The sequence below is a fragment of the Mesocricetus auratus genome, unplaced genomic scaffold (genome assembly GCF_017639785.1).
Source record: "Mesocricetus auratus isolate SY011 unplaced genomic scaffold, BCM_Maur_2.0 Super-Scaffold_100006, whole genome shotgun sequence".
NCBI lineage: Eukaryota > Metazoa > Chordata > Mammalia > Rodentia > Cricetidae > Mesocricetus > Mesocricetus auratus.
In genome coordinates this window covers 84,910,872-84,924,784 of record NW_024429190.1, presented here as the reverse complement: position 1 = coordinate 84,924,784, position 13,913 = coordinate 84,910,872, and the positions used below count along the sequence as shown (strand labels likewise).

General features: G+C 43.4%; 1 protein-coding gene across 5 annotated transcripts in view; it reads right to left on the bottom strand.

Annotated features, from left to right (window-relative positions):
* Nek10 (NIMA related kinase 10) overlaps positions 1 to 13,913 on the bottom strand; it is a 186,749-nt gene that overhangs the window by 100,673 nt on the left and 72,163 nt on the right. For 4 of the 5 annotated variants that reach the window (XM_040747626.1, XM_040747628.1, XM_040747627.1 and 1 more), the window contains one exon: positions 4,136 to 4,211. In XM_040747626.1, the coding sequence (XP_040603560.1) occupies positions 4,136 to 4,211 (76 nt within the window). Of the gene's footprint in view, positions 1 to 3,520; positions 3,861 to 4,135; positions 4,212 to 13,913 lie in introns of those variants that run through there. The other variant, XM_040747630.1, reaches the window with a different exon arrangement.

The following is a 13,913-nucleotide window of genomic DNA, read 5'->3' as shown; positions in this document are numbered from 1 at the left end:
AGGAAGTCCTATGTATATGTCAATAAAGCACTGTTGGGCCAATAGGAATCTAGATAGGTGGGTCTAGGAGTCCAGGAGGACTCTGGGAAGGAGAAACACAGAGAGTCAAGATGTAACGCCATGGGGTAGGAAGCCCGGAACTATTCTTCGGTAAGAGAAATACTTAGATTAACTATTATGGGGTAATTACTTAAGTCAGAGCTAGCCAGTAAGAAACAAACAAGGCCAACAGCTTCATAATTAATGTAGCCTCCTGTGTGTTTATTTGGGACTAATGCGACTCTAGAACCAGGCTGGTGGGAAGGCTTCTCACAAGGAAAAAGCTTCTCTTTACACTTATATTAAGATTTCTTCATGTAACCACGGCGTCACTTCTGCCTTCTTATTGAGTCCCCTCTGGAAGGGGCTGACGCACCCTGCTGTGGCAGGAGGGCTACCCAATGATGTCAAAGGGCAACTCTGAAGGGGTCTTGTATTTCCAGTGGGCCCTCCTGGAATTCTGTTTTACACCATCATGTAACATAAGCAATGGCTGCTTGGAAGAGATGGCCCAGGTCAGCCTTTCACACCAGCTGCCAGGGACCTGCAGAACTGACTAACAAGTCACACAAATTTATTAACTAAAGCAAATAAATGTTGGAAGGGAATACTATTTAGCAACCAATAACTAAAGTCTGTATCTCCCACAATTCTACTACTTTCCTAATTGCTCATTAAATTAACATGAGAGAAATTCATGAAAGTACTTCTTTAGACCAAGTCTCCCACCCTCAAAAAAGCAAGCAAATAAAACAGCACTTTCCAAGTTTCATATTGTACTTGATGACTGGATATTGCACCTGTCAGGGAAGACTCTGGAGAAAGAATCACCATATTTACAGACTGGTGTTTATTTACAAAATCTACAAAAGGCAAGGACACCAAAACTTCAAACAAGAAACTTTGAATCATCAGCAAATAAAAAGCCAGGGCCTCCTCTAGCAGGATTGGCTGTAATTGAAGGATAGCTACCCATTTCTCTCCTCTGAGCCTGGGGCACATCAAACAGACCAGACTCCTAGCACCTCTACTGTGCTTGGCATGGTACACCCGCATGCGGACTTTTGATAAAGCCAGTGTTTAGCATTTCCAGGGACATCTTCCAGTATATTACAAGTTTTTTTTCTCACATCTGCATGCTTCCTTTTGTGTCAGTGGTTTCAAAGGTTGCAGTATCCATACAAATGTTATGATGTGATATTGTATTGTTCTTTTCCTTTTCTACAAATACCAAATCTTTCATTTTGAAATCAGAAACTGTCACTGAACATTATCAGCACTGTTGTCTGTGTTTAAAACCTATCCAAAAATTTTAAGAGTACCAAAAGTTGAAGAATTCATGGAAAAAAAATATATATATATATATCAAAAAGTTTTAGTTGAGCATATAGCTAATAAAAGCATTTATGAAGGTCACCTGGAATGCCTTTACCCCAAGGAACAAACCAAAATTGTTCTTGCAAAGCATCAGTTGTGTTAAACAATTTTGATTCCTGACACACCAGGCCAGCCCTCCCCTTACTCAAGGCCCATGCAGCAGGCAGGGTAGCAGGTGCTGAGGCACAAGGGGCTGGGCACAGGCTCCTTCACCTATAAGATGCATGACACTATGGAAGAATACTTGGCCTCCCCTAAGGTTATGGGGGATGTCACCCTGACCCTATCAGAGGCCTGAGGATTAAAAGGATGCACGTAGAAGGCCCTGCCACTTAGTAAGCTCTGCATGGGTGGGTGACCAGTATTAGCAAGTAAAGCTATGTGGTGAGCAGTGCATGGCCAGTCTCAGTGCAGGGGTACCTCTCATATCTGCTCCCAGGCAGTTTCTACTAAACAGCTTCTATTTGAATTCAGGGACCACATGACCTATTCCACTGAGTCTTTAAGATGTACTTAGAATTCAATTTGTGCAATTAAATTCTGAGTTGCCTCAAAATCCCCTGCTATCTAACCTAGGCAGGCAATAAGCCTCTCCCTCCCTCTCTGTCTCTTCTCCCCCACCCCAGTGTGTGTGTGTGTGTGTGTGTGTGTGTGTGTGTGTGTGTGTGTGTGTGTGTGAATGCTTTGGATTTTCAAGAGATGGGGAGAGGCTCAGGGTCAGAGAGAGGTGACATTATTCAGGTAATCTTATCCTGCCATACAAAAAGAAGCCATAACAGAGGCATTTACTGACCAACACTCCCTGCCTTCACTGGAGACAGTTCTACTCTGCAAGTTTCTGTCTTTACACACTGAGAACAGCTTTCTTTCAACCAGGCTTCTTGGCCTGGTTGTCATAAAAACCCTAAGGCATCCACCAAGGGACCAAAAACATGAACAGCGGAGGGGGGAGGAAAAAAGGAGCTACAAACAAACCCAGAACAGAGAGAGCAGCCCAACTGTAATGATCAGAAGACAAATGTTGATTCTTAGCGCCATCTCTTCTATTTGTCCCATAAGTGCCAACCACCCTTCCAAGGTGTGGGCCTAGACAAGTCATAACAATAATTCAGCTTCAGCAAGCTCTTAGAGAATGGCTTTCAGGCACCAGACATGAATGCAAACTCTGGATTTGAATAAATGAATGAATAAATGAATGAATGACATAAAAGTAGCAGGAGGACTATGAAATGGGGAGAAGGGGTCTAATGAGAGAGAGGATAATGAGGTAAAAAAACAAGTATTTTCCCTCATATGCAGATTATATATTCAACTCTATATACATAAATATGTATACTTACATCTCTATGACATGAGAACAGAAGGGATGAAATTTAAGTCCTGAAGGAGACTAGCAGGAGATGGATGAGGAGCACAGAGGAAAAATATAACACATACACACATACATATATATGTATATACATATATACATACACATATATGTACCATAATGAAATCCGGTACTTTGTATACTAACTAAAATTCTGGATTTTAGATAGAATATTAGCATTCTAAACTTAGTTCATATACTCTTGGCGATAAAAATACAACATCAAATATGACTAACTGAAATTTAACTCTGTATCTCATTGTCATGTAATTTTGCTAGTGAGATCTGTTGAGACAGGATGTATGAAGAGTTAATGTTTTGTGACCAAATTATCCCCAGATTGAGTATAGTGTGGGGCAGCCGCCTTGTGTTTAAGAAGTTAAAAGCATGAGGATCAACTCCAGTGTTTAAGAAATGCTGGATGAGTTAGCAGTATCTGCCCATCTTCCCACGAGTCAGTTTCCAAAGTAAAGCACAAGCAGTTCTAGCAAGACAGACAGAACCCCCCCCCGCCAGCAGACTTGCTTTGCACACTCCTTGGAGGCAGCACTGTGAAACAGCATTGTTTCCAGACCAGCTCCCAGCATCCCTCAAGATCATTCTTAACTCTCTTCCTAGGATGCAGTGTATAGCAATTGGCTACATGGGGGAAGATTGGATGCTTTTTGGTTGTTTGTTAAAATGAGAGTTCAGAACACTTCTCCGAGAATATGTTATTTTACTTCATATATGTTTACAAGGTAGGTGCCCTGTGACAAGCAGCATAACAGTCTCATGTTTTGATAACAGCTGGCAAACAATCCTTTACAGTGTGCATTACATGTCACTAATGTCTCTGTCCACCAAAACAGAGCATTCACTTATCCAGCCTCCAGGACAGGGGGCAGAGCAGTTGCCTCATTATCTACTCAAGATGCAACAGCATTGAATCAGTCCCTGTCACCATCCAGCTACAGGACATGTAAGAGGACACAGAAATCCTTCCCGAAGGTAGGAGATACTGAGTCAGTGCATGAAACTGGGAGAATGGGATGTTCCTGGTGTCCTGGGGGTGGCATCTCGTGTCCTCATTTATCTGTGGATTTATGTGTCCAGGATTATTTCATTCAGAAGTTGAAGAAAGTAGTCCCCAAAAGGAATAAAGATGGGCTATAAATAGGTTAAGCCTGTGGTTGTTGCTCTAAACACACATAATGATACATAATTCTTTGCCCATGAACTACCTAGGAACGCAAAGCTTGCTAAAAAAGCTTCCTTTTCGAATTCTATTCTCTTTGCAAGCAAGAACAGTAATAAAAGTCCAAAATAATTAAGTGTGCCACTTGAGAGTCATAAAACAATTATCCTTACCAACAATAGAGGATGGTTCCCACCACAGACGTGAGCTTACTGCTTTCCTGCTTTTGCTTTGCCAGGCCAAAGTCAGCTACAATTCACAAAACAGAGTAATGGGTTACTGTCTTTCCCCAGGGTTAGCAGTCCCCAGAGCCTGAAACACTACTAAGTGACTAGCTGCCCTCTCTCTGCTTTCACAAACGTCTCCCGCTCTGTGCACCCCTAATCTCAGTTCACACATACCCTGCACCACTGTGCTGTATGTTCTGACATAACTAGACTCATCTTTTTAAGACAATCTAAAGTAAGTCTTGCTAACTAAAGAAGATGGAATTCTTTGTTGATCTTGTGAATATTCCTTTAAAGTTCTCGAATAAGAAGACTGTAGTATTTAAGTATAAAGCTGCATCAAAACTGCACCTGAGGTAGGGGGTGTCTTAGCCTGGGATCCCAGCTCAAGAAATGAGGTATGTGTTAACCAGTGAAACCCTGTCTCAAAACAACATCCAAAAAGGAGAAGACGAAAGAAGAAAAAGATCAAAACAACTAAAAGTGGATAGCTGAAGTTGTAAAATCTTATTAAGTGTGCTATGATATGCTCTTTAATTAATGGCAGGTAGACAACCTTTTAAAATATAGTTGAAGGTGCCTCATTAGTGCAGCAGGCAGTGTGACAATCTCATAAAATACAGTTGAGTCTTGGTGAATAGATTCTTAAGGCCCTAGCCAGCTAAGGTAGCAAAATCAAGAGTTCAAGGCCAGTTTGGGCTACACAGTGAGATCCTGTCTCAAGGAAAGAAGGGAGGAGGGAGGGAGGGAAGGAGGAAGGGAGGGACGGAGGAGGGAGGAAAGTGGAGGTGAGAGATGAGAGGGTGGTGGAGGGGAAGAAAGGAGGGTAGGTGAGGGCATGGAACGAGAGAAAACAGTAAAAGCAGAATAAGCCTGAACAATCATATGAAGATCTGAGAACCTGAAATTAAATAGCAATTATTGGCCCTAACTCGCCATATCTGCAAAAAATAAGGATTAAAATGGCAAAGCACAGTGATAACTAGTGCAACGGTATAATTAAACAATTCAATATTGAAATTTATATATTATATACAACTATGTGCAGCACAGTATTTGATAACTGGCTGTGGGCAGTCAAGGCCTTAAGAGAATGTGTGAAGATCATATGAAATACTGAATAAATGTATATTGTTGACATGAGCAACAACCAATGCCCCAACCTATGGGAATTGTCAAAGCCTCTCTCTGACCTGAGTGCAAATGTTAGCAGTGTGTACAAGTGTGTTTACTAATGACTGACCAATGTGTGCAAAGACCAGCAACTGTAGCTTCTTCCTCCTGGATGTTTAAAGCCCAAGACTGCTGCCCACAGAGACATCCTCTTAGGACTAAGCCCTCCTCCCAAGCACTCCACAATAAACAGTCTGAGATCCTGAGGTCAGGGCAGTCGGTGCCACTCATCAAAGTGCACACAGACCACCTGACCCAAGCTTTTCTTCATCTGTGTGTTTTTCTTTAGTGTCTTTCCGTTCTTCATTCTCTCCTCTCCCCTGTCACGTGTCTACAACCAAGCCAAGCTGGACATGGAGACTGGTGATATTTGTTTGTTGTTGTTGTTTCACTTAAAATAATACATTCTGAGCCAGGGTCTTATGTATGTCAGAGAGGAACCTCTCGTCTGGTGTAAAACACACTATGTGGCTTGAACTTCTGGTCCTCCTCCATGTCTCAAGTGTTGGAATTACAGACATGAGCCACCTGCCCATTTATGCTGAACTTTGAGTTCAGGGCTCTCGCATGGAAGTCTATCAGCTGAGCCACATAACAGCCGGAAAATAATGTATTTTTAATTAAGTAATGTAGAATTATACATTCATAGGGTACGGTATGACGGTTAATAGATGTACTGATATCTATATATCATACATACTAAAATCAAGATAAATTTGTATTTTCCTTACTTTTGATTTAAACTAACTTTCAATTAATACATAAAACAAAAGCTAAAAATCTCAATGGGCTAATGTTATACTTTGCTCTGTGTGTAAGCATTTTGACGGCTTGGATGGGATGGCCAGGGATGGATTATGGAGCTCAGGAGCCAAAGAATACTGAGTGTTACAGCTCAGATGGGAAGGTATTCTGGACTCGGGAGCCAAGGAATACCACAGGTCACAGTAAGCATAGCAGCTTATAGTCTTGCTTCAGGAAAAGGCTTCCCCAATGTATCAGCTCTGCTCCTGCAGGAGAGGGTTTCCCCAGCAAAGTTGTTACAGTTCAGCTCCAGCCCCCCAATGGAGTGTAACAACTTTGCTTTGCCAGGAAAGGTTACCCCAGCCCCTGCTCTGCTCTGCTCCACTCTGCTCTGCCCAGGGTCGTCTCTGCTCCAGTGAAAGTAAGTCTCACCCAAACCTCCTTCAAGAGATTTATTGTGAGGGAAGAATCCAGGAGAGTGGCTGCCCCCTGCCAAGGTGGGTTTACATAGGGATTCTTAGGGGGCGGAGTTTTCCAGGGTGAGGATTGGTCAGATTTCAATCCCTGAGCTTAGGATGGCTAGATCTCCTGCCCAGGGATTGATTAGCTTTCTGCACAGGTTTAGGGTCAGATTTGGCTCAGTTTCAGGGTGGAAATGCGTTTCTTTCACTGGTCCTTTTTAGCCTTTTGACTCTAGTTTTAGGTCCAAGGTGTATTTCTTCCACTGACTCTGATTCCAGGGTCAAAGTGTGTTTCTTTGGCACTGGTTTCAGGATCAGGGTACATTTCTTTGGTTCTGGTTGCAGGGCCAAAGTGTGTTTCTTTTGCTCTGCTCAGAGTGTGTTTCTTTGGCTGGCCCCTTTTCCCTACACTGTGTATATACTATATAATGTCTAAATTAGGCCAAACATTTTATTTATGGTAGGAGCATTTAGAATTTTTTCTTCTAGTCTCTTGAGTTCACAATATGTAAACAGCAGCCTGGTTTGTTTTACCCATCATTCTCTCCTCTAAACTCCTCAGTCTCTGGTCCTCACTAATCTTCCTAGTTTACATGAGGTCAGCATTCATACATGCCATGGACAAATGACTCCTGAGGCATTTGTTCTTCTCTGCCTCGCTTATTTCATTAAATGATCTGTTTCTACCCATGTTGTCATAGGATAGACAGAACTCTGTTGTTTGTAAAGTACATTCAGCTGTGTTTCCTGGTTGTTTGTTCTTTATGCATCCATCATTTGGTGGACACCTGGCTGTCTCCGTTTCTTGCCCACTTGAACTCTGCTGCAAGAAGCTTGAGAGTTCAGGTATCCCTTGCGAACACTGATTCCATTTCCTCTGTATGTCTGCCTAGGAGTAAAACTGCTGGATCAGATCAAATAGTAGTTCTATTTTTAATTTTTCAAGGAGCTTCCTTAGTGTTTGCCACAATCACTGTGCTAATTTACATAATCCAGCAAGGCTGCCTTCCTTTACTTCCTGGTCAGTGCCTGTTTTCTTCCCCTTCCCAGCAGGGAGAGGATAGTCATGTATTTGCTTATTTATTTAGGCTGATGTACAAAACTGCCTTTAATCTTTTTATCATGGTCATTCTTCCTGGGGCAAGATGATATTCTTGGGGTTGAGTTTGAATTTTCTTGCAGCTTTGCACTGTTCATTATTTGATGTCCTTCTGAGAGGTCAACTTTGCTTGGGTTGTTTGAGGTTTTGAAGAAACCTTTCAGTTTGTTGGAACCTATGTGTCAGATTTGATTTGTTTTCTGTGCTTTGAGGTCCTACCCAAAACATACAAATGTTCTCAACCATTTCTCATGGGTTTTTTTCCCTATTTGTTCCACACTTACAGCCTTTATTCATTCTGGATTGGTTTTTGTAACTTCTGAGAGAGGGGGTTCTTCCTAGTCTTATTCTTTGTGTGAATATATTCAACTTTCCTAGCACCATTTCATTTCCATGTTAAAGATTGTGCTTTCTAAACTATGTCTTTATGATATGAGTCTTATCACTTTTGCCAAATCCAGATGCATATAGATGAACGGGTTTCTTTCTAGACTCAAACCCATCCATCGCCAAGCTCATGCTACTTTGATTACTACAGTTTTGCATTATATTTTGAAGTCATATAGTATAATGTGCATTTTATAGATGTCAGAAAACTGAGACTCAGAGACAATAAGAAGTGCACTTATTATCTTACAGAGAGAAATCAACAGTCAGGCATTAATCTGATGTCAACTAATTCTTAACAAAACACAATAGTGCATACAAAGAAAAAACTCAAGCCCCAGTTGCTTCATTGACTGTCCAATCCAATATTAAACAAGTGAATCATCTGCTACACACAAATGACCAATCATTAGACCAGTGTGGCTCTGATGCAACAGGACTGAGAGCAGCGCCTCCCACAAGTCCAGGTAAAAACTGATAACCCACTAACAGACCCATCCAGTAACACAGAGGCCAAAGCCTACGAGGTGAAAAATAGGGTCTCCAGAACATGAGATCAGCAGCTGCTTCAGCCCTCAGAAACCACCTGGTCTCCAGGCCACAGGAAAGGGGACTAGAGCTGGGGAGAGGGCCAGTCAGATACAGTGCCTGCTGAACCAACATGAGCACCTAGCACATGAGGAGCAGCATCAGATGTGTCCGCCAAGCTCACTGGCTACCCAGTGCAGCCAGCTATTTAGCACCAGTTACTCTGAAGAGTGAAGAGTGACTGAAGAAGACAGGTTGTTCTCTGGCCTACACAAACATTCACACACGTGTACACACACACACACACACAAGTACACGCATGCACACACACATGTTCATACACACATGTACACACATGTACATGCATACAAACAAACATGTACACACACACTTATACATACACAAGTACACCCATGCACACACACAAATGTTCATACACACATGTACACACATGTACATACATACAAACAAACATGTACACACACACACACACACACACACACAGGAAAATTACACAGTCATCACAGTACATGCACATAGAGACCCTGGCAGTGTTCACTCCTTTCAGCAGAGTAGAAAATAAGTTGGAATTTCCTTGATCTGGTAAAAGGGATGTGTGAAGACCTATGGCTGACATACTACTTAACACTACAAGATTGAATACTTTGTTTCTAACTTCCAAACAAGTCAAGAATGTTGATGCCACAGCCCATGCCCACAGTTCCAGGAATGGGGAGGCTGAAGCAGGAATCTTGTGAGTTCAAGAGGAGCCTGTCCACACAGTGAGTTTCAATAGTTTCAGGCGTACACAGTAGACCTGTCTCAGAAAATAAAAATTCAAATTTAAAAAGGAGACTGGCCCCTCACATTCTGCCCAACACTCAACAATGATTTCAGGCGCATTTAGATATGAACCAAACCTTTGATTTCTCTTGCAGTAGAATGATTACATCGTGTTATAGGGGTATGTTTGACTATTTTAAAAAGGCTAAGTTGATATTTCCTCTCAGAGGAACTGTTAGAGGGCCCCAACTGCCACACCCAATATAACCCTGGATGTAGCTGTGCTCATACGAGGGTCCTCATGTTGTGTTCTGAGAGCCCAGCTCAGTTTTCACTTGCATGTCCCTGATGAGTGCTATTGTTGAACAGTTTTCATGTTTATTTGCTATCTGTAAATCTTTTCTCAGTGATGTTTCTTTTCATTTTCCCCCTACTGTTCATACCTCTGATCCCAACTTATTTTTAAATTTTTATATAGGTTACCCAGATGGCTAATTTTTTATATCAGTTTTGCTGTACTAAAGAACACCATCAAACTGCTTTGTGATGTAGGATTGGGCACCTAGAATGTTTCTCCTCTCCAGCTAGTATGGCAGAGACATGCAAGATGAGGAGCATGGTGAATACAGGTATCTGGTGCTCCTCACTTTCCCCAAGGGCAGCCATGGCATTCTCTGTTGTCACCCAGCCAGCCTCCCTCAGGTCTCACAGTATCATACCTGGCAGCTAATAGAGGCAGAAGCCTCTAGTACATTCCTCTGATGAGCATCCCAGGGGGGCTTCCTACTCTGCTGGATCATCTCAGCACCAAGTTTTGAACCTTTCTGGAGCCAGGTGTTGGTGGCACACACCTTTAATCCCAGCACTTGGGAGGCAGAGGCAGGCAGATCTCTGTGAGTTTGAGACCAGCCTGGTCTACAGAGTGAGTTCCAGGACAGCCTCCAAACAATACAGAGAAACCCTTTCTTGAAAAAAACAAAAAAGAAAGAAAGAAAACTGAAGCTGTGCCGATGGGATGAGAAGCTGGACTGCAGTGACTCACACTTCTGTTTACTGTGTGTTCACTCTTGGCCATTGACTCTGCCAGAATCTTCTGGAGATGTCACAGCAAGAAGACAAGCTGAAGCAATGATGGGCCACGTGGGCCCTTCCCTTGTAAGGCACTCAGTCCAAACCAGTGTCAGCACTGCGGTGCAAGCTATCCTGAAAGCCCACCCTCTGGAACTGTTCAAGGTTTCCCACAATGCAACCAGCTGACCACTTCCTTCAGATCTGTGAGAGACCCTGAACCAGAGTCACCTAGTCAGGCTTCCCCTGGATCCCTCCACCTCAGAAACATGAAAAAAAACAAACAAATAAACATTATTGTCCTAAGCCTCTAAATTCTGTAGGACTATGTTACCAATCAATGGACTCCTTAGGCCATATCACCAGCACCAGGAACATAGAACTCAGCCCCTATACTCCTGGCCTCTGTCCCTCCCCTGAAACCATAATTCTCCACACCCAAAACTCTAGAGACAAGGTTGAAATTCTACAAAACTTCCTGATAAATATGAAGAATAAATACCAAACTCAACCAGGCTAAAAGAGCAGATGTGAGCTGAATTTTCAAAGATGAACTTACACCACATGTTACCAAAAACTTGACCCTCCCTCTAAAGGCCTCTATCCATTCATCTGATTGAGTATCTGTCACCACAGAAAGTTATTTTATTCATTCTTGTCAATATATAAATATTTGTTTAGGTCTGATATTCTCAATGAGAGTAAATGCTTGTAAATGAGAGTAAAGGCTTGCCACTGTTGGATGAGGTAAGTACACACCTATGTGCACAGGTCATATGTGCACACATCATTCTGTAGTGTTGTCCATTATCCACAAGCTGGATAGCTTGCTGATCTAGCATATACTGGAAAAAATTAGTAAGATTAACTCAGCACTCTGTAAAATAAAAAGTATACTACAGTAAAATTTTTAGGGAGCTCATTATAATTTGAGCACATGTAAGCCTTGGCCAACTTAAAAACTAAAATGACCTATGGAAATCTTATGAAAATTGGTTTCAAAAGGTAAAAAAACAAGGAATGTTATAATGATTTTTATTCACTTCAATCAATTTAGATAGTGCATGAGCTTAGACAGACGTTCATAAGAACACAGATAGATGAGAAAATGCTTGACTAGCCAAAGTGAATGCTGTTTAGCCATTGGGAAGATTTTGGTAGCAGCAAGAGATGCTTTTGCTACACTTTTCCTCATTTTTGGTGACATATGGGGAAGACATGCTTTATTTCTGAAATCATGAAGACATCTGTGTGCTTGGGTAGGAATTCAACACTAACAACTGAAAACATTTTAATACAGCATGGGAACACTTTAACAGGACAAGTGACAGGGGCACTGCTCACATGCAGCCTGCAGCTTCTGCACTCAAGCAAGGAGTCCAGCTCTGAGTCAAGTCCTAGGCCCTTGCTGTGCCTCCGACTACATACTACGTGTGACACTGCACCCCTCGCTCGGCTACTCCGGATGGGCGTCTACACTGGCTCTGCTACTCTGGATGGGCGTCTACACTGGCTAACTCCCTCACAGCAGACTTAGCGGACTTGCTCTCGCTGTATGACAGCAGATGCCAAGTGCTCTGACACGCTGAAGATATAGGGTGCCTTTGCCTGGAGACCCATCTGGTCACAAACGTTTGACGTCAGCTGTGTCAGTTTCTCCCCAATCACAGTCCAGCCACCAAGCCGTAACCTTCCTGTGGGCCTTTCCCATAGTCCTACAAAGTACCTACCATTTCCCAATCTACATTCAGCTTTTCACTCACGGTTGTCTGGGAAATCCTAAGTGGCTGGATAGCTGATGGTATCTCCTCTTCCCTACTCTTGCTCCTTCCCACTCCAGCTCCAATATTCATGTATGCATATCTTTTTCATTCCTGTGGCCACAGTTTGAAGGTACCGGAAACCCTCCTCCCCCAAGTGTAGTCCATTAGAAGGCTTCTCCTCAGTCTCGGGGAGCACTCAACAAGATCTCACTGCCAAGGCTCCCCAGAAGCACTAGAAGGTCTCCATCTTTCTCATCCATCCTTCAAGACTACCATGAAATGTTTATTCACTGAGATGTCAAGATCTGTGATCCAGGAACTGAACTAGGGTCAATGAAGATGACCAGCAGGTCAGTGCCACCTCTGATACAAACCTTAGGAACTAGAATTGGAGATGCACATTCAATAAAAGATCACTCACGAGGTACAAATATGCATCTGTAGTGTGACAAGACCTTCCAAGGGCAGAGCAAGTAGGACTGAGAGCAGATCAGAAAAAGCCTCTGTAGAAGTTAGGGAAACAGTTCAGCTGGTAAAGGACTTGATAAGGCTTCAGGACTTGAGTGCAATCCCCATATAAGAAAGTTGAGAACAGTGGCACACATTTGCAATTCCAGTGCTGCAAAGACAAACACAGATAACAGATATAGACCTGGGGATGTCTAGTCAGTCAACATGACCTGTTTGGCATGCTCCAGGCAGTGAGAGGCCCTGTCTCAAAAAGCAAGGTGAATAACCCCTGGAGAATGACATCTGAGGCTGTTCTATGGCCTCCATGTGCACACACAATCTGTGGCATATCCCCACCTCTCTCTCTCTCTCTCTCTCTCTCTCTCTCTCTCTCTCTCTCTCTCTCTCTCTCTCTCTCTCTCTCTCTCTCTCTCTCTCTCTCTCACACACACACACAGTAGGAGAGGGAGGAGGCTGTTAAAACATGGCGAGTAAGTAACTATCAAGTAGAGAAGTTAACAGGGATGAAAAGGGAAAGGGGCATGGCGCGCCCAGACAGAGCCGTCTGTATATGCCAACATCCTATGGTGAAATGGACAGGACACACTGAGGAAATGAGAGGCCTGCAAGGCCAGAGTACAGGGAGTGGGACAGCGCTAGACAGCGCTAGACACTGCAAGGCCCGAAGGCCACACTCGCATATCTGACGTCTCCAGGAGGACAGGTTAAACTGCGCACACTTCAGACATTCTGCCTGTCCCAGCCCATGACTACAACTCCATGGTGCCCTCAAGATGCCTTTTCTTTATCTGAAGTGGCCCTTTCAGGGGCCATTGCCCTGGAGAAGAGAAGCGTTCTGAGGGGGTCTGTGTGGCTACATGTCAGAGCCCCGGCTGACATCAGAGACATGCTCTTTTTGGTCCCATAGCAAATGCCCCAGAGAGACAGGTGTTCCCTAAAGAGCATGAAAACAGGGAGCAACCTCGACAGCTTTAGGAACACACTCATCAGAAGCATATGCTGCCCAGGAGGGAAGCTGTGGCACTGTGGCAGGGGGAACCTACCTTGCAGCTCAGCTCCAAACAGCCAGTCTCTTTAGCACTGCCAGTCCAGATACCCACAGCCTGGCAATTGCCCATGCAAGGCCCAGAGAGAACACGGATTTCTAAGAGGCTCAGGGTCTTCCTTCAGCAGGCTCCTGCCACACTGCCCTTCCTTTTCCGAAGGCCACAGATTCCTCGTCCCCACCTCCAGACTCCTTCCTGGCA